At 41.1% G+C, this 21410-nt stretch overlaps 1 protein-coding gene across 15 annotated transcripts in view; it reads right to left on the bottom strand.

Annotated features, from left to right (window-relative positions):
* Positions 1-7488: 7488 nt before the first annotated feature.
* CEP63 (centrosomal protein 63) overlaps positions 7489-21410 on the bottom strand; it is a 63627-nt gene continuing 49705 nt past the window's right edge. For 6 of the 15 annotated variants that reach the window (XM_045503570.1, XM_045503569.1, XM_045503568.1 and 3 more), the window contains 4 exons: positions 15463-15549; positions 11111-11316; positions 10059-10338; positions 7489-7880 (listed from right to left, as the gene is read on the bottom strand). In XM_045503570.1, coding sequence (XP_045359526.1) covers positions 7722-7880; positions 10059-10338; positions 11111-11316; positions 15463-15549 — 732 coding nt within the window. In that variant the 3' untranslated portion in view covers positions 7489-7721. Of the gene's footprint in view, positions 7881-10058; positions 10339-11110; positions 11317-14812; positions 14962-15462; positions 15550-21410 lie in introns of those variants that run through there. The other 9 variants (XM_045503581.1, XM_045503582.1, XM_045503577.1 and 6 more) reach the window with 4 other exon arrangements.

Genomic DNA, 21410 nt, shown 5'->3' on the forward strand with positions numbered 1-21410 from the left:
AGTGAAATTAGTCAGAGAAAGACAAACATCATATGACTTCACTCATATGAGGACTTTAAGAGACAAAACAGATGAACATAAGGGAAGGGAAACAAAAATAATATAAAAATAGGGAGGGGGACAAAACAGAAGAGACTCATAAATATGGAGAACAAACTGAGGGTTACTGGAGGGGTTGTGGGAGGGGGGATGGGCTAAATGGGTAAGGGGCACTAAGGAATCTCCTCCTGAAACCAGTGTTGCACTATATGCTAATTTGGATGTAAATTTAAAAAAATAAAAAATAAAACAATAAAAAAATCACTAAAAAAAGAGAACACATTTGTGTACCTCAAATCCAAAAAAATAAAAAATTAAAAAGTGATAGTATTAAGACCTTTTGGAGCAAAATAAAAAGATCAGGTGATGCCTTCTCACTATACAAATGGAAGTTTTTGCAGGAGGTAGCCCGTTGAACATACCAGCTACCTAGAATCTTTCCTATCCTTCGCTCACGGTCCAGGACTTGTTAATATGAACAGGTCAGGATTCCACGCTGGGCTGTCAGCCAGGAGGGGGATCACTGGGGAAACCACTGGGGTTATATGGGGACCTGCACAGTTGGAGTACATGCTCCTGCTGGGAGCAGGCTATATCCTCCATCACAGTTGAAATTAATTGGTAGAAAACACTTCTTGCCTTGTTTGTAGCATTTAATTTTGGGCTGAGGACCTGAAACATGTGTTCTAGATTGCAGAAAGATTCGGGGACTGGCATGTTATCCAACAGGGGTAAGACAAATCCAAGAGATGGAATCCCAAGAGGTCCTCGTTGCCTCCCAAAGCCAGTGCCATGGGAATTAGGACAGCTCTGGGAACTGGCAATTAGCTCAGCCACACCAGATGCCTCCCAAAGGAGTGGTTGTTCCACAAAAGCACTGGGCAAACTAGTGTCAAACGGTCTTAGCTGATCTGTGTTCCAGAGCTGAAGCAATGAAGAGGTTTATGTAATGGATCTGGCTTTCCTTTCTCTGTTTTTCCCAGTCATGCTTGGAGAGCTATTGGAGGATTTGCCAAGCAGTCTTAGTGCACATGTCCCATATTCACACACTTCCCCATCATTGGTCTGTAGCACTCTCTGAAACGTTCTGGACGCAGTCCTCCTCACCATTGAAGTTCGTGCCAAGCATTCCTGTAGCCCCTCCATACAAGATACTTAGCCAAAAAGTGCTGCCTGGCTGATTATTATGGACTTTGCTGCCAGGACCCTCAGTAATCCTGGAAACTGCTCCCCTCACAGGCAGCGCAAGACCACGCCCTGGAGGGAGAGCAGGAGGCTTGCAGCATGCCCAGCTTGCGGCAAAGCCCTTACTCACATCATCTTGGCGGTGAGGAACTGCCTCCACTCACAAGCAATCATGTAGACAGAGTTTGGTCACCCGTTCTCTGAAGAAGGCTACCAGTTACTCCTGAATGGGCGCGCAGAGCAGAAAACATGAAACTTTGGCATGCATTGTGCTGTGATGTGTTCTGAATATAAACTTGAATTTTTTAGGCATTGCTATGCATCAGGAAGGCTTTTTTTGGGTAACACCTTTATTAAGATATAACCCACATACCATACAATTCACCCATTTAGATAGAGCATATAATTCAATAGTTTTTTGGTTGTTACATTCAGACTTGTGCAACAATCAATTGTAGAAGACTCTCATAACCTCCAAAAGACACCCCTTACTCTTTAGTCTTCAACCTCCCCCACCTTCCCCCCCTCCCCGCCACCCCTAGCAACCACCAACCTACTGTCTGGCTCTCCAGATTTGCCCATCATAGACACTTTATATAAATGAAATGATACATATGTGGTCTTTTGTGACAGGCTTCTGTCACGTAGCAGAATGTTCACAAGGTTCATCAGTGTTGTGACAGCAATGCTTCATCCCTTTTTACGCCCAAACATATTCCACTGTCTGGATACAGCACATTTTGTTTATCGGCTCATCGGTTGAGGGACATTCAGGTTGTTTCTAACTTCTGGCCACCATGAGTAATGCTGCTGTGAACATGCATGTGTCACTTTCCGTGTGGACCTGTGTTCTTGTGAGCTTGGACACGTGCCTAGGATTGGCACTGCTGGGTAAACGGTGACTCTTTTTCAGGAACTGTCAAACTTTTCCAGAATGGCTGCACCATTTTACATTCCTATCAGCAACACAGAAGCGTTCCAATTTCTCCACATCCTCATCAACACTTGTTATTGTCCATCTCTTGCACTATCGCAGCTATCAAGTGGTTATCTCATAGCGTTGCATTCTTCCGAAGTTGCATTCTCCTGAAGACTAGTGATGTAGAACATCTTTTCATGTGCTTTCGGCCATTTGTATGTATTCTTTAGAGAAATGTCTATTTGGATCCTTCGCCCACTTTAAAATTGGGTTACCTGTCCTTTCATTATTGAAAATGATGAGAACAAAGGCAAGAGAAATGGAGCCAAAATTAAGTCTCCTTCTAGCTTGCAACCCACTGACACCTGAACCACGCACAGCATGACCTTCATGGCTGCCTTAGTGCCCTAATGTTTGTTTTATTAAAGACTAAAAGTAACCTTAACAGCGGCTAGCCCCTCAAGGTCCTGAAAGCCTTGCTTCCAAACTCCTTAGAGGCTTACGCTATCCCTAACCTCACTAATTAAAAAGCACGTAGTCACCCCTCACAATCCTGGTGCAGGTCTTTCTGCGCATGGGGCCTGTCCCCGTGCTATAATAAAATCAACTTTTGCACGAAAAACATCTCAAGAATTCTTGCTTAGCCATTCGCTCTCGAACTCAAAACTTCTAAATTTCATAATTTTGTCAGAAAAGCTTGAGTTTTTAATGACTGTCCAGCTGCACTTTAAAACTCAGCCCCAGCCCCAACAGGAATGGGATGGGCTCCTGCAAATTTTGTATCTCTTCCCAGATAACATCATTCTGGGAAAATTCCAGTCCCTGAAGTTGTGGTTCTTGATTTCCCCTCCCCCCCCCCCCAATTCACAGATATCCTTGAGAGTCTGATGGACAGTCTCTGAGAGAAAAATGTACATATGCAAATTTGTCTATTTTGCATTTAGTATCAGGGAGTTCCTGGACCTTCCACCATTCAAGCATTGCCTTAGTAAGGTTCTTTCTTTTCATAAGAAGAGTGTACACTTATTTCTAATGATTGTATTGTCAAATGATTTGAACCTGGCCTTAATGGACGACATAAAATGCCCAAATTCTAGGTTCCCACAGAGGAAAAAAGAGTGAACTGGCTGTGAGATTATCAAAATCACACTGTAAAGAAACAGCTTTTATAGAAGATTGCTTTGAAGGCCTGCAGTCCATCATTTCTCCAAATTTTCCCCTGTGATCAGGCCAGACCACGAGAGCTTTATACCATCACATCTGGGATTGTCTTAGAACTGGTCTCTGATTGCACTTCAGCCTTTGCCATCAGCCCACAATGAAAGCACACTGTAAGGAAACTGTGCAGATTCTATTACTATCAGTTACAAAAATGTTGTAGGACCTCTCCTAAGGCTCATACACGCACTCAGAAAAGATGTGCTTCTCTTCAACCCATGGTCTGTTTTGATCTCGTCAGCACCATAAAGCTGTTACATGATGTTTCCTTCCCCACTTTTGCCCTTAAGAAACTCAGAGGTAAGGGGCACCTGAGTGATGCAGTCAATTAAGCATCTGACTCTTGATCTCGGCTCAGGTCATGATCTCACAGTTTGTGAGTTCGAGCCCCACGTCCAACTCTGCACTGATGGCACAGAGCCTACTTGGGATTCTGTCTCTCCTTGTCTCTGTCTCTCCCCCACTTATGTGCTCTCTCTCAAAATAAATAATAAACTTAAAAAAACAACAACAACAACAACTCAGGTGTCTGGGTGGCTCAGTTGGTTTAGCACTTGACTTTGGCTCAGGTCATGATCTCACAGTTCGTGGGTTTGAGCCCCATGTCGGGCTCTGTGCTGACAACTGCTTTGGATTGTGTGTCTCCCTCTTTTCCCCCACCCCCACCCCCACTCATGCTCTGTCTCTCTCTCTCTCAGAAATACATAAACGTTAAACAAACAAACAAACAAACAAAAACCTCAGAGGTAAAGTTGCTGCCTGTCCCCAGCAATTGAACTAGATATTCTGTTAATTTGTGAATTGACATTGATGGCCTTCATTTTCCCTTTACCCTGATTCCACTGTTTCTTTCTGATACGTTTTACATGCGATCTCAAACTGTTTCTAGAACAAGTCAACAAATCTCTTTTTCTAACCTTGCCTTTCTGCCCTTGACTGCCATTCATGACACCTGTTTGTTTATGCACGTTCTTAATGACAGAACTTATTTTATAGTTATTTTTCTCACCCGTAACTTTTAGTTTCTGGACTCAAGGGTGTTTTGCAAACAGATTACCATCACCCCAGTTTACCAAGCAATATGTGTCTAGGTAGGAGAAGGAAGGTAGAAAATTTTTTTTTAAGCTGAGAAGACATAACAGAGACAGTGTTGTGTTTTTTTTCTACTTGACAAGATACTTTCATGGTGCTTACTAGGCTAGGCACTGTTCTACGTACTTTACAAAAACCCTATGAGGGAGGCATGATTATTGCTTCCCGTTTTACAGATGAGAAAGCTGAGGTATGGAGCAGTTAATTAACTTGTGCAAGGTCACACAGCCAGTTAGCGGTAGAGCGAGGATTAGGAACAGGGTCGCCAGCCTGCAGAGTCTGCACTCTCTACCCCTGGCCTCTGCTAAAGAGAGCCTGGCTCTGAGACCCTGGGTAAGCCACATAAATCGCGTGGGAACAATGACACCCACTGCATCCTCGGCTCATTGAAATCAAAGGAGGCTCCACTGAAAGGCAGCATCCTCCCCACAGTGAGAACTCCACTTTGTCCTCTTCAGCTAAAACCTGCATAGAAATCCAGACCAAACTTCACTGGGAATGCTGGCCAAGTGGAATGAGGTAACTCACCCAACACAAACACCGTAAACACCAAAAGTAGATGAGAACACCCTTACCTTTTCATCTCCTGTGAGCATCCTGATCCTAGAAAGATTTTGTAAAGTGTGGGTTAGGAAACTAGCTCAAATTTAGTTGACACATTTTAATATTTGGCATATCTTCTTGAAAAATGAGGTTGAGAGATTAAATTGCAATCAAACATTTTGACAAATTTAGTCAGTTTACTTCAACCAACAATGCAGTATAAGTTTAAGGGTGTACATAGTACCTCATGATTCCTTATGCATCTCCAGTGACTAGAGTCTGTCCTTGCTCCTCCTAGTCAACATGTACCATAGAAACTTGGGGTTGCACCCTACATATTTTAAGTGGAAGCATGGGACAGTCTGACACTCAAAAATCCCCTCATACCAATCCAGATGGGCATCACAGTTTTAGAGTCCGCAAAGCCCTTTCAGAAATGTATTTTCGGTAAATCCTCTCAACTCCATGAAGTACCATCCCCATTTTACAGGTGAGTACAATGAAGCCCAGAATAGTAGCCATTTTTATCCACCTAGTATTCACTTAGTATCTACTATGTGTAAGACAGCATACTGGATTGAGGCAGGACCTTGTCCCTCCTTTAAGGAGTTTCCAATTTAGTGGGAGAGACAGAAATTAGACAGCACAGTATGGTCAGTGCTTTGAGAAGGGCACACACAAGGCACTGTAAGAAATGAGCAGCTCTTGGAGTCTGATCAGGGGCTGTGGGAAGTCTTTGCCAGGCAAGATAACAGGGGCATGTGAAAGAGTTTGGGAAGAGGAGGCTGACCTAAGGGACAGCACGTCCACAGACACAAAGGGAAAATGTGGTGCATCTAAGGAAGGACATTTATCTGTTGGTTCAAACAATCTGAGCACTTCCACAGTGCTGGGCTTGTGCTGGGTGATGACGCCCCCACGGCGAACCAGACTGGCAAAGTCCTTGCCCTCAAGAAGCACAATTCTAAGGGTAGAAACAGATAATAAAAATATAAATCAAGTAACAAAATGAGTTCAGAGTGGTGAGTAGTATGCAGGGAGTATGTGTTAGTCTGGACCAGGGTGGTGGCACCGGGGAGAGAAATGGCTGCATCTAAGAGAGATTTGGGAAGCAGAACGGATAGGACCTCCCAATGGCTTGGACCTGGAGGTGTGGCTGAAGAAGGAAATAAGGGGAACTCCTAGCAAATGGCAGACATGAAGCTGTCCTGACATGCAATCTTAGGAGGAGGGAGAACCAAGAGTTCTCTCTTGTGAAAATTCAACATAGGATGCTCACCAGACATTCGAGTAAAGCAGCTCTGGGAGTCAGGTATCTAAGACAGCATCTCTGGAGAAAAGTCAACATGAGCTTTGAATGTAGGGGTCACTGGCCTATAGATGCTCTTAAAAGCTTAAAAAGTGAATGGAATATTCTGGGGAAGTTGAGTGAGAAAACCCATGTCAAAGCCCCGGGGTGGGGGTGAAGGGAGACGAGAGGCTTCGGAAGAGAAAAAGCCAGAAGAGCAGGGGAGATGGAGGGGCCAGTAAGGTAGGAGAGAAACCAGGAGTGACAGGTCATAGAAGCCAAGAGAGGAAGAGGGATTGGCTAATGTGTGAAATGATGCTCAGGGACTAATTAGATCACTGGTGACCTGGAGAGCAAGAAAGCAGTTTCATTGTAGGGATGGAGGTGGGGTTGGAGGAGGTTAAGAGGGAGGTGAGGAACCAGAAACATCACTGCAGACAACTCTTGCCAGAAATGTTTGGGTGAAGGAAAGGAAATATACAGAGTATGAGACAGAAAGGCACAGGGAACTGAGGTTTTGTTTTGCTTTAAAGAAAGAGGAAATGACAGGATGTTTGTATGCTGAGAGGAAAGGGGAACTGGGGAGGGGAGAGTCGCAGAAGCCCTGTCCCTTCCCTCAGCCGGTGCCTTCTGATGTCTCCAGCTGCCCATTCTAGCTCCTCCACTGATCCATTTCCTGGGATCCTCAGATGCTGGCATCCTTCAGGGCCCCCAGCCCTGCGTACTGCTCTCCTCTCCCTACACATCCTCCTTGGTAGATCATATCAGCTCTCCATGGCTTTAAACACCTTCTGCACCCTGAGATCTTTGTCTCTGCTTTAAACATCTCAGAAATGCACATGCCAAGCATTTCCATCTGACATTCCACAGGCATGCATGCCTAAAACCAGCCTGTCCTCTCCCTCCACCTCTCTCTTATACTTTGTTTGGAGCAAGACAGGGCTTTCTGTCACAATTCTTTCACCCCTATAAACTCTCCCAACCCAACTGGCCAGAAGCAACAACACTGGTACATCAATCTGGATCAGTCTGACTCTGAAATCCATACCTGCACTACCCATTTCTATAGTTACTTGTATCAGTGTTTGACTCTTCAACTTGTATCATAAAATCCTTATTTTAATTAGTCTACAGCTATTCACAGTGAAGTCATTAAGAGAAAATACCACTTGATAATAAAGAGTAATGTGAGAAAAAAAAGAAGTCTAGCAAAGTGGTTTATTCTTACAAGTTATTGCTGGAGAAAGTTCTTCAAACAAACCAGTGCAGTGAAAATGCCTTAGAGAAGCATCAGGTTTTCAGATTTCTTCCCAACAGCGTTAGGATGTCTCATCTTCACTATTTTTACATGTTTGTGTTTTGACCAGCTGCTACGTTGGGTGACAGCAACTCTTCAGGGTTCGTTTTTATTTCCAAGTTTGTGATTTTTTAAAAAGGCTACTTTAGGGTCGTGAACTGTTTCACTGTCTTTTCACTCTCTCTTTTAAGTTCTTCAATATGGGCATCCAGGCGCTCTAGAATATGATGGGACCGCAGTTCCTCCTCTTCCAAAAATCTGGTAGCTATTGAACCAAGAGGAGACACAGGCAAGGGACACTGAAGGAGAAACAAATTTGGACATATGTAAGTTGAACAGTAGATTTCTCAGATACATTTTCTAATGAGAAATATTAAAAGGTGACTTAAAATACTTTTTCTTCCAAAGAGATAATTTGTTTTTATACTAATGATAGGACTAGTAAAAAAGCAGCTGTTCCATAAACGTTAACGTAAGACTTCTTCCTTTCTGACACAAGTTGTATAAATGTAAAGTGTCACATAAATATGTTAGTTATGGGCCTAAAGAATATCTCAGTTCAGACTTATATATCCTTTAATACCCTCAGAAGAGAATATACCTAATGTCTGTTATTTTAAATTCACTTTTAAACTCTGAATATGTTACTTTGATTTTAAAGCACAGAAAATCTACCGACAACAGATTAGACAGCAAGTGAAATCAACGCTTTCCCTCATCCAAAATCTCAGTCCACACTCCCTCATCTGAAACTCCTGGGGCCACGGTATTTCAGAATCCAGATTTTAGAAAGGTAATACAAGACATGTACCACATACAGTCCATTCTCACATGCAGTCATTATTTCCTATATACAGTCCCCTCAAACACTGAGTTAGTGAATAAAGAATCATTGCTCCTTGGGGAAATATACACACACACAATCTCACACAGACTATCATCCTAAAAACAACTCCTGGTAGAATCCATTTTCTTTATTTTACATAAGAGAAAACGAGATGCAGAAGTGTGAAGTGACTTGCCAGAGGCCACCCCACTAACGGGTGCCAGAGTTGGGGTTCCAACCCTGTTTACCAGGCCCCAGAGCCCGAGCTCCCTGCGCTACACTGTGCTGTCCCCACGTCGTCCCCACTCTGGTCACCTGTGTGACAGCTGGACAGGAGGGCAGAGCACCACCTCAACCAATCTCAGCTGGGAACGTGTAAGCGGGGATCCAACCTTTTCACAGCTCCTCACAGGACCACGAATGACTGTGGGAGTCCCTCAAGTATTGAACAGGGCTTTAAATAGTTAAGCGAGTAGGAGAATTCGCAAATACAGAATCCGTGACGAATAAGGATCAACTGTATTACCTTAGTGGAGTCTGAGGTAACGTCTCATAATCAAAGACACTGATATTTCTGAAGCAAAATACTAAGTGGGATAAAGAGTCTATACATATTAGCACATCAGTTCAGTTCAGGTCAGGTTTTAGTGCCAAAAAGGTTTTGCTGCCAAACTTAGGAAGAAAGTTTTCAGGATGTTTTTAGGTCTCAGAATCACATGTAAGTGAAGCGGAGACTTCTTTTAACAATGAAAAGAAAACTCTTCCATGAACTTGTTGGCATATGCAAAGGTCAAAAATACTGCATTTTCACAGGGATAGGACCATGTAACTGGTGACGGTAATGAAAATCTGGCCAGAGGCAAGGGCTTCGGTAGAGAACGCAGACAAATGGTGGAGTCTGCACAGTGGCTGCAGGAACATGGAGCAGCGGGTGTCGCACTGGGGTACCCAGTCCACGGCTGGACATGTCAGGCGCAGTTCCTTCCTCCGCCCCCACCCACCCGCTTTCTCCCTTTCCCAAGTTGCTTCCTTTCTTCTTCACTGGCTAGGCCTCATGACCATCTTGGCATCCAGACATATTCCTTGACCCTCTACAAATTGACCCTCTCTGAAATACAAAATTGACCCTCTCTGAAAAAGGCAGGAAAGGAATTTCCAATTAGGGTTAAAAACAAATGAATGGGGGTGCCTGGGTGGCTCAGTTGGGTAAGACTTCGACTCTTGGTTTCTGCTCAGGTCATGATCCTGGTGAGTTCGAACCCCACCATCGGGGTCTGTGCTGACAGCAGGAAGCCTGCTTGGGAATCTCTGTCTCCTTCTCTCTGTCCCACCCCTGCACTCACTGGTTCTCTCTCTCTCTCAAAATAAATAAACAAACTAAAAAAAAAAAAAGATACAAATGAATGGTTATGTTAATTTTCAAAACTAAGATATATTTTGAAAAGTAATCATGGCTGAAATATGTCTTAATGAGTAAAACTGTAAGACAGAAATACGTGAACATAATAAAGAGTACTTAAGCTAGAGAACCAGTAAGGAAAAACAAAACAAAACAAAACAGAAAACCATCACCCTGCTTTACCCTTAAAATAAAAAATAAAATCAAACTAAATAGACTTAATAAACTAATAAGATCAGAACGTTTCCATACCGAAGACATAAACTCTTCCTGGTCATTTATACTCTCAGAGACAGTGTCAGAAAAACTGGCATCATTTGTATCTAGCGCTGAAGGCAAAGAGCTAGTTTTACACAGAAAGTTAGAAGGCAAAGAGATGGTGGAACTGCAAGGGCTGATCTGAGAGCTCAGGGGGCTGAGGACTCTGGACATGGGCTCTATACTATCCAACGCCTGTCGTCTCGGAGAATGAAGACCTGTTTTGCAGTGCTCAGTCTTTACTCCATCGCGTCTGTACGGGCCACGGGTTGGCCTGGATAGCAGATTAGAAAACAAAACAAATATACATTGTAGTAACTTTTCTCTTTCAACACAGAACCGCTGCAGGAAGTTCACTTAAAAACAAAGGAATAGCCTAACCAGTAAGGCTGTAATTCACTAAAAGAGCAGCCCACTCGGACTACATGCTCTTTCTATCCAGTCAGGCCCCAAACGTCCAACCCCCGCCGCCAGGCCTCAGCCCTCACGCAGAGACAAACTGCCATAGTGTGTTTGGTGCTAGAACAGAGGGAAGTACTGTGCGCATGAGCAGGGTGCCTGACAACATCTGGGGTCGAGGTGGCAGTGGAGGAGAGGGGTCGGCAGAGGCTTTGGTAGGTAGGAAACACGTCAGCTGTAGAATAAGAGCTGAAGCCAGGTGGGTTTTCACTGAATGCTGACTTCTTATGGTAACAGCTTATGATTAATTGACCAACAATACAAAGGAAGCTTTCTTTATGTGAAAAGCCAACTTCTACTTTTAGGGTACAAGTGGGGCTACAGAGGGGGGAGGCAGCATGGAAAGGCTCGGGGGAGGAAGGACGTTGTTTATGCATGCGTCCAGAGTGTCTGAAACTAAAGCTTGAAGGAAGTGCCATACAACCACCCGCCACATTTTATCCTCATGGCAGCTTTACTTGTTCACACTGTACTTCGGAATCAGACATAGAGTCGTTTGAGGAAGATTTAATTTCTGTAGTCTGAAATCGTGCTCAAACGAGAGTTACAATAGTACACATTTTAAGTAAACTGTGAAGAAATTTTACTTGAACTCCATATTCTTGAACTCAGGTGCTCTGCTGTGTGTCGGTTTAAAGATTCTCTCATGGGTTTTTTTGCATATCTGAGTAGAAATCTCCAGCTTAGATTTAGTATCCATCAACTCTTTCTGCAGTTGTTGATTTTCAGACACTAATTTATTTAAGGCCTCAATATAATTCTCCTGGAGGTCTGCTAGTGAAATCTCTTTTGCCTAATAAAAGAGAATGCTAGAGTTACTTAATTTGTATAAGAATATTTGTGATCTGGGAGACTGCTGGTAGGAAATTACATTTCTTTCAGTTATAACTAGTTCATCTGTAGCTTTACTTTGGAAAAAGTGAATACTTGTGTTTGGCCCCCTATGAGAAAAAAAGTGTTGTCTCTTACAGTAAATGGGGGCGGCGGGGTGGGGGGGGCGGTGGAATTAGGAGCACAATGGGCTTCCCTGATGAGCCAAGGAATACCTACGGAGCTAGAGGAAGGCTGGAACTCAGATGGAGGAAAGCTACAAGTAGAGTCAGAAACAAAGAAAAGAAAGAAAATAGCAGCCATGGGTTCTTCCAGGGTATCTACAAAAGAAGACTGAGAGACCTAGTTCAAAGAAAGGCATTTGAGCAGAAGGTTCTGAAAAGTACTCTGCTCTTCAGGACTTTTACATAACATCGGCACCTATTCTGGGACGTGAAATCAATATGAACTACGTGGTAGAGCTGCATGCAAGTATAAGGTGGAGATTCCTACTCTGATCTGGTATAGGTTCTAAGATCATTCATTTTATTGCTTTTCCATCTAGGTGTTTGCTGGTAAAACAGTACCTGAAAAAACAGTAGTCTGGACCGTTTTTGTTTTTCTAATGACAAAATCTTTCATTAACATTTTGAAAAATTATGGCAATCTTGTTTGGAATTTAATATGATGTTTAGCTTGGTCTTTTCTGTAAAGAATTTTCTAGAAATAAGCTGGTCAAAAGTGGTTTAACAAACAGAATTTAAAATATAAACTTTAAGATGCAGCATCCAAATATCTGTGTACCAATAGTGATGTAAGTTACAAAATTTTTCAATAAGTTGCCAATGCCAGATAAAATCTTAAAAAAAAAAAACTGCAGGATACAGGAGTTAAACTACAAACTACTGTCGATTTTTTAAGTGTGGCGTATATTTTATCAGAGTTACTGCTTTCATTAAGATAATTAATTTTGTTACAATAGTTATTTAATCCAAACATTCATTTGTAAAAGTAATTCCACCTTCCTAGGTGATAAAACACGAACAGGAACCTTCTAATAATTATTCTTAATACATACAACATGTTCACACTGTGTGTAACTTCAAAACCAGAGGAAGTTTAAACAACTTGATGGGATTTTGACCAACCAGAGTCTGATGTTTGATGTCATTAAATATACTTTTTTTAAAAAGATAGTGCTTGCTTTTGCCAGGCATCTTGCCAGGCATGTGAAAGGTAATATAAAAACTGCATGCCACACACATGCCCAGCTGTTTGTAAAGAAAGGACAGGACTACCACTGTTAGATGGGGTTTCAGGAGAAATTAAACTCAACAGAATCTCTGGTCATAGTCTGGTTTAAGCACCCCTGACAGTTCCCAACTCTTAAACATGAACAGGCAATCACTGCATAAGATAAGATTCTCTCAATCAAGTACTACTAAATCCTGAGTCTTTTGAAGATTCTGTGGTGTAAATGAGGCTGGATCTTGACTTTCTCCACTACTAGCTTAGTATTGGCTTTATCAGGGCAAACAAAAATCATCTATCTTCCTTCCTCCCTTCCTTCCTTCCTTCCTTCCTTCCTTCCTTCCTTCCTTCCTTCCTTCCTCCCTCCCTCCCTCCCTCTCCTGGCACCCCCCCTCCCCGCCATGAGTCCAACTTCCCCCTTACAATTTAACTGCTGTCTCCTCTCCCCTTTTTCCTATCCTTGTAGGCTTGCACTTAAAAAAATCCTTTCATGGGACACCTGGGTGGCTCAGTCAGTTAAGCATCCAACTCTCAGCTTAGGTCATGATCTCACAGTTCGTGAGATGGAGCCCCCACATCAGGGTCTGAGAGCGTGGAGCCTGCTTAGGATTCTCTCTCCCCCTCTCTGTGCCCCTCCTCCACTTGCACACACTCTCACTCACTCTCTCTCTCTCTCAAAATAAGTAAACTCTTAAAAAAATTACTAAAATTAAGAAAAATCCATTCATTACAGTTTTAGAGGGATTTGGGAGGGAGCAAAATTAGATGCGTTATTTTCATCTGCCACCTTAAATGATGACGTAATATTTCATAGTATAGATAGGCACAGATGAACCATCCCTCTATAGGTTAACATTAGCTTATTTCAAATTTTTAGACATTGAAAATAGCATCAAAATGACCATTTCTGCACATTTACTCCTATAAGATGGGTTCTTTGGAAATGCAAACTGGTATGACCTTTCTGGAGAACTATTCTGCAATGACTATCAAAATCAGAAATGCAGATGATCCAGGACTTTATAGGCTATATATATTTACAAGTTTAATGGACATTGCTAAATTGTCCTCTAGAAAGGGCACATCTATTCACTTTCTCGTTAACAGAGCTTAAGAGTCTGTTGCCCTATATCCTTGCCAATACTGATTATACTCATTTTTAAAAATCACTGTCAAGTCAGTTAGCAAAAAAATATTTATTTTTTTTTGGTTACAGGGAGGTTAAATAAGCTTTTCTTGGTCACTAGATTTTTGCATTACTTCTATGAATTATCTGTTCTTTGTCCACTTTTCTACTGGAATCCGATCTTTTTATTATCTTTGCAGGAAATCCTTATATTAATTTTTTTAATTAAAAAAAATTTTTTAAGTTTTTTTTTTTCAATGTATGAAATTTATTGTCAAATTGGTTTCCATACAACACCCAGTGCTCATCCCAAAAGGTGCCCTCCTCAATACCCATCACCCACCCTCCCCTCCCTCCCACCCCCCATCAACCCTCAGTTTGTTCTCACTTTTTAAGAGTCTCTTATGCTTTGGCTCTCTCCCACTCTAACCTCTTTTTTTTTTTCCTTCCCCTCCTTTAAAGTTTATTTTTGAGAGAGAGAGACAGAGACAAAGAATGAGCAGGGGAAGGGAAGAGGGAGACACAGAATCCAAAGTAGGTTCCAGACTGTGAGAGTCAGCACAGAGCCTGACACAGGGCTCAAACCCACAAACCGTGAGATCATGATCTGGGCTGAAGTTGGACGTTTGACCAACTGAGCCACCCAGGCGCCCCATATTAATATTTTATATTAACCTTTTGACTATGTACAAATTGTTTTCCCCAACTCTATTAGTCTTATTTTATGGGGTCTTATGCCGTCCACAAATTTTACATTTTTATGTTGTAAAATTGTTTATGCTGTAAAATTCTTTATGCATTCATGATGCTAAGAGAATCTTACTGTCCCAAAAGATTATAAAGATAGTCCCCAATATTTTCTTTTACTTGAAATAAATTATTCATTTAGTATTTTGTATTTTGCACTTTCTCCCACCCCAGCCCCCATAAACCATGATTATGAAATTAAAACTACTTAATAGCAAATAGGGGCTGTGTAGTCATACATCTCTGAAGGCACACACTCTCTGGAAGTGCAGAAAAAAAGAATTTCTACAATCTTCAGGCATTTGACCAACATCAAGAAGAGATGGGTCAGAAGAGATGGGTCAGAACAGATGGGTCATTTTGCAAATTACAAGAATTTTATTAAAAAATAGCTAAAAGGACATCCACAGGGTTTATAACTCACTGTTAAGTAAGCATATTCTGCCCGCTTCACAGGAGCTGGTACACACTTCTTACCCTCCTTACTGGTTTACTTTCAATCTCCTAAGGCAAGAATCCTCAGCCATCCTTGTGTCTGTTACACTACTAAAATACTTTGAATGTAAAAGATTCTAGAATATTTGACTAAATTAATTATACCTTATAGAAATTAAAACCAAATAATGTAAAAGGTGATATACTTTATAAGGACAAGATATTATGAACATAGTACCTACAACAGTAATAATAGTATGTAACAAATCATTTACTGCATACTTTCTACATTCCAGACACTATGCTGAGCACTTTACACGCTCCCTATTAAGAACACAGACTGTATATATATTTTGTCATATGCATAATAAAAAAAAAATCTTCCAATTGCTAAAGTGGAGAGTGATATTTTGCTCATTTCCATCATTGTCTTGACTTCTTTGAGAATGTTTCTGCAGAAGGAGCATTCCATTGTTTGATCTTAACTCTCTCTTTACAACATCAATATTTAAAGCTACTTCTTTAAAAGGCTTGGATAACAGAAAAAGACTTAAGTTTCTATTTATGTACCTCATGTAAACCCAATTCCAATTTCATCACCATTTCAGAAAGATGATGATTTTCTAACTTGAGTGACTCCATCTGATCCAAAATCTCCTGAGAAGGGAAAAGCAGAAAAAAACAAACATAACAAATAAATCAAATGCATTTACAAAAGTTTTCCATACATAATTTTCATCAGGTAAAGACGCATTTTCCATTCGCACACATACACTACACACACGTATATAAATATCTTCCTAAAAAAATTGTTTAAAAAGGTGTGTCAAGATGAATTAACATGCATGCATTTAATATATTCTAAGAAGGGGCACCTGGGTGGCTCAGTCAGTTAAGTGTCCGACTTCAGCTCAGGTCATGATCTCCCGGTCCATGAGTTTGAGCCCTGCGTCGGGCTCTGTGCTGACAGCTCAGAGCCTGGAGCCTACTTCAGATTCTTTGTCTCCCTCTTTCTCTGCCCCTCCCCCGCTCACACTCTAGCTCTCAAAAATGAATAAATGTTAAAAAAAAAAAAAAAGATGAACGAGTTCACTGGTAAATCCCTCCCGCTCTCTAGCATCAGCCTCCTCTCATGTGGCTTCTACCTCCCACATCACATGGACTGTGCTCCGTACACAAGAGAATATAGGCACACCTCAGGGATAGTGCAGGTTCAGTTCCAGAGCACCACAAGAAAGCAAGTACCATAATAAAATGAGTCAAATGAATATTCTGGTTTCCCAGGGCATATAATTTACACACTTTAATTTAAAAAGACTTTTTTGGGGCACCTGGGTGGCTCAGCTGGTTAAGCTTCCGACTTTTTTTTTTAAATATATGAAATTTATTGTCAAATTGGTTCCCATACAACACCCAGTGCTCATCCCAAAAGATGCCCTCTTCAATACCCATCACCCGCCCTCCCCTCCCTCCCACCAGCCCACCAGCCCTGAGTTTATTCTCATTTTTTTTTTTAATTTTTTTTTTCAACGTTTATTTATTTTTGGGACAGAGAGAGACAGAGCATGAACAGGGGAGGGGCAGAGAGAGAGGGAGACACAGAATCGGAAACAGGCTACAGGCTCTGAGCCATCAGCCCAGAGCCTGACGTGGGGCTCGAACTCATGGACCGCGAGATCGTGACCTGGCTGAAGTCGGACGCTTAACCGACTGCGCCACCCAGGCGCCCCTATTCTCATTTTTTAAGAGTCTCTTATGCTTTGGCTCTCTCCCACTCTAACCTCTTTTTTTTTTTTTTCTTCCCCTCCCCCATGGGTTCTTGTTAAGTTTCTCAGGATTCACATAAGAGTGAAAACATATGGTATCTGTCTTTCTCTGTATGGCTTATTTCACTTAGCATAACACTCTCCAGTTCCGTCCACATTGCCACAAAGGGCCATATTTCATTCTTTCTCATTGCCACGTAGTACTCCATTGTGTATATAAACCACAATTTCTTTATCCATTCATCAGTTGATGGACATTTAGGCTCTTTCCATAATTTGGCTATTGTTGAGAGTGCTGCTATAAACATTGGGGTACAAGTGCCCCTATGCATCAGTACTCCTGTATCTCTTGGGGAAATTCCTAGCAGTGCTATACTGCTGGGTCATAGGGTAGGTCTATTTTTAATTTTTTGAGGAACCTCCACACTGTTTTCCAGAGTGGCTGCACCAGTTTGCATTCCCACCAACAGTGCAAGAGGGTTCCTGTTTCACCGCATCCTCTCCAGCATCCATAGTCTCCTGATTTGTTCGTTTTGGCCACTCTGACTGGCGTGAGGTGATATCTGAGTGTGGTTTTGATTTGTATTTCCCTGATGAAGAGCGATGTTGAGCATCTTTTCATGTGCCTGTTGGCCATCCGAATGTCTTCTTTAGAGAAGTGTCTATTCATGTTTTCTGCCCATTTCTTCACTGGATTATTTGTTTTTCGGGTGTGGAGTTTGGTGAGCTCTTTATAGATTTTGGACACTAGCCCTTTGTCCAATATGTCATTTGCAAATATCTTTTCCCATTCCGTTGGTTGCCTTTTAGTTTTGTTGATTGTTTCCTTTGCTGTGCAGAAGATTTTTATCTTCATGAGGTCCCAATAGTTCATTTTTGCTTTTAATTCCCTTGCTTTTCGGGATGTGTCAAGTAAAAAATTGCTACAGCTGAGGTCAGAGAGGTCTTTTCCTGGTTTCTCCTCTAGGGTTTTGATGGTTTCCTGTCTCACATTCAGGTCCTTTATCCATTCTGAGTTTATTTTTGTGAATGGTGTGAGAAAGTGGTCTAGTTTCAACCTTCTGCATGTTGCTCTCCAGTTCTCCCAGCACCATTTGTTAAAGAGACTGTCTTTTTTCCATTGGATATTCTTTCCTGCTTTGCCAAAGATTAGTTGGCCATACTTTTGAGTCTAGTTCTGGGGTTTCTATTCTATTCCATTGGTCTATGTGTCTGTTTTTGTGCCAATACCAGGCTGTCTTGATGATTACAGCTTTGTAGTAGAGGCTAAAGTCTGGGATTGTGATGCCTCCTGCTTTGGTCTTCTTCTTCAAAATTACTTTGGCTATTCGGGGCCTTTTGTGGTTCCATATGAATTTTAGGATTGCTTATTCTAGCTTCGAGAAGAATGCTGGTGCAATTTTGATTGGGATTGCATTGAATGTGTAGATAGCTTTGGGTGGTATTGACATTTTGACAATATTTATTCTTCCAACCCATGAGCACGGAATGTTTTTCCATTTCTTTAAATCTTCTTCAATTTCCTTCATAAGCTTTCTATAGTTTTCAGCATACAGATCTTTGACATCTTTGGTTAGATTTATTCCTAGGTATTTTATGCTTCTTGGTGCAATTGTGAATGGGATCAGTTTCTTTATTTGTCTTTCTGTTGCTTCATTATTAGTGTATAAGAATGCAACTGATTTCTGTACATTGATTTTGTATCCTGCAACTTTACTGAATTCATGTATCAGTTCTAGCAGACTTTTGGTGGAGTCTATCGGATTTTCCATGTATAATATCATGTTATCTGCAAAAAGTGAAAGCATAACTTCATCTTTGCCAATTTTGATGCCTTTGATTTCCTTTTGTTGTCTGATTGCTGATGCTAGAACTTCCAACACTATGTTAAACAACAGCGGTGAGAGTGGACATCCCTGTCGTGTTCCTGATCTCAGGGAAAAAGCTCTCAGTTTTTCCCCGTTGAGGATGTTAGCTGTGGGCTTTTCATAAATGGCTTTTATGATGTTTAAGTATGTTCCTTCTATCCCGACTTTCTCGAGAGTTATTAAGAAAGGATGCTGAATTTTGTCAAATGCTTTTTCTGCATCGATTGACAGGATCATATGGTTCTTATCTTTTCTTTTATTAAGGTGATGTATCACGTTGATTGATGTGCGAATATTGAACCAGCCCTGCATCCCAGGAATGAATCCCACTTGATCATGGTGAATAATTCTTTTTATATGCTGTTGAATTCGATTTGCTAGTATCTTATTGAGAATTTTTGCATCCATATTCATCAGGGATATTGGCCTGTAGTTCTCTTTTTTTTACTGGGTCTCTGTCTGGTTTGGGAATCAAAGTAATACTGGCTTCATAGAATGAGTCTGGTAGTTTTCTTTCCCTTTCTATTTTTTGGAATAGCTTGAGAAGGACAGGTATTATCTCTGCTTTAAACGTCTGGTAGAACTCCCGTGGGAAGCCATCTGGTCCTGGACTCTTATTTGTTGGGAGATTTTTGATAACTGATTCAATTTCTTCCCTGCTTATGGGTCTGTTCAAGCTTTCTATTTCCTCCTGATTGAGTTTTGGAAGTGTGTGGGTGTTTAGGAATTTGTCCATTTCTTCCAGGTTGTCCAGTTTGTTGGCATATAGTTTTTCATAGTATTCCCTGATAATTGCTTGTGTTTCTGAGGGACTGGTTGTAATAATCCCATTTTCATTCATGATTTTATCTATTTGGGTCATCCCCTTTTTCTTTTTGAGAAGCCTGGCTAGACGTTTATCAATTTTATTTTTTCAAAAAACCAACTCTTGGTTTCGTTGATCTGCTCTACAGTTTTTTTAGATTCTATATGTTTATTTCTGCTCTGATCCTTATTATTTCTCTTCTTCTGCTGGGTTTAGGGTGTCTTTGCTGTTCTGCTTCTATTTCTTTTAGGTGTGCTGTTAGATTTTGTATTTGGGATTTTTCTTGTTTCTTGAGATAGGCCTGGATTGCAATGTATTTTCCTCTCAGGACTGCCTTCGCTGCATCCAAAAGCATTTGGATTGTTGTATTTTCATTTTCGTTTGTTTCCATATATTTTTTAATTTCTTCTCTAATTGCCTGGTTGACCCACTCATTCTTTAGTAGGGTGTTCTTTAACCTCCATGTTGTTGGAGGTTTTCCAGACGTTTTCTGTGGTTGATTTCAAGCTTCATAGCATTGTGGTCTGAAAGTATGCATGGTATGATCTCAATTCTTGTATACTTATGAAGGGTTGTTTTGTGACCCAGTAAGTGATCGATCTTGGAGAATGTTCCATGTGCACTCGAGAAGAAAGTATATTCTGTTGCTTTGGGATGCAGAGTTCTAAATATATCTGTCAAGTCCATCTGTTCCAATGTATCATTCAGGGCCCTTGTTTCTTTATTGATCCTGTGTCTAGATGATCTATCCATTGTTGTAAGTGGGGTACTAAAGTCCCCTGCATACCACGTTCTTATCAATAAGGTTGCTTATGTTTGTGATTAATTGTTTTATATATTTGGGGGCTCCCATATTCGGCACATAGACATTTATAATTGTTAGCTCTTCCTGATGTATAGACCCTGTGATTATTATATAATGTCCTTCTTCATCTCTTGTTACAGCCTTTAATTTAAAGTCTAATTTGTCTGATATAAGTATGGCTACTCCAGCTTTCTTTTGACTTCCAGTAGCATGATAGATAGTTCTCCATCCCCTCACTTTCAAGTTGAAGGTGTCCTCAGGTCTAAAATGAATCTCTTGTAGACAGCAAATAGATGGGTCTTGTTTTTTTATCCATTCTGATACCCTATGTCTTTTGGTTGGAGCATTTAATCTATTTACATTCAGTGTTATTATAGAAAGATCATTATGATGTCTGTAGGTTTCATGCTTGTAGTGATGTCTCTGGTACTTTGTCTCACAGGATCCCCCTTAGGATCTCTTGTAGGGCTGGTTTAGTGGTGATGAATTCCTTTAGTTTTTGTTTGTTTGGGAAGACCTTTCTCTCTCCTTCTATTCTAAAGGACAGATTTGCTGGATAAAGGATTCTCGGCTGCATATTTTTTCTGTTCATCACATTGAAGATTTCCTGCCATTCCTTTCTGCTCTGCCAAGTTTCAGTAGAGAGATCAGTCACAAGTCTTATCGGTCTCCCTTTATATGTTAGAGCACGTTTATCCCTAGCTGCTTTCAGAATTTTCTCTTTATCCTTGTATTTTGCCAGTTTCACTGTGATATGTTGTGCAGAAGATCGATTCAAGTTACATCTGAAGGGAGTTCTCTCTGCCTCTTGGATTTCAATGTCTTTTTCCTTCCCCAGATCAGAGAAGTTCTCAGCTATGATTTCTTCAAATACACCTTCAGCACCTTTCCCTCTCTCTTCCTCCTCTGGAATACCAATTATGCGTATATTATTTCTCTTTAGTGCATCACTTAGTTCTCTAATTTTCCCCTCATACTCCTGGATTTTTTTATCTCTTTTTCTCAGCTTCCTCTTTTTCCATAATTTTATCTTCTCATTCCCCTATTCTCTCTTCTGCCTCTTCAATCTGAGCTGTGGTTGTCTCCATTTTATTTTGCAGCTTATTTATAGCATTTTTTAGCTCCTCCTGGCCGTTCCTTAGTCCCTTGATCTCTGTAGCAATAGATTCTCTGCTGTCCTCTATACTGTTTTCAAGCCCAGCGATTAATTTTATGACTATTATTCTAAATTCACTTTGTTATATTGTTTAAATCCTTTTTGATCAGTTCGTTAG

This window comes from Leopardus geoffroyi, chromosome C2, assembly GCF_018350155.1.
Source record: "Leopardus geoffroyi isolate Oge1 chromosome C2, O.geoffroyi_Oge1_pat1.0, whole genome shotgun sequence".
NCBI lineage: Eukaryota > Metazoa > Chordata > Mammalia > Carnivora > Felidae > Leopardus > Leopardus geoffroyi.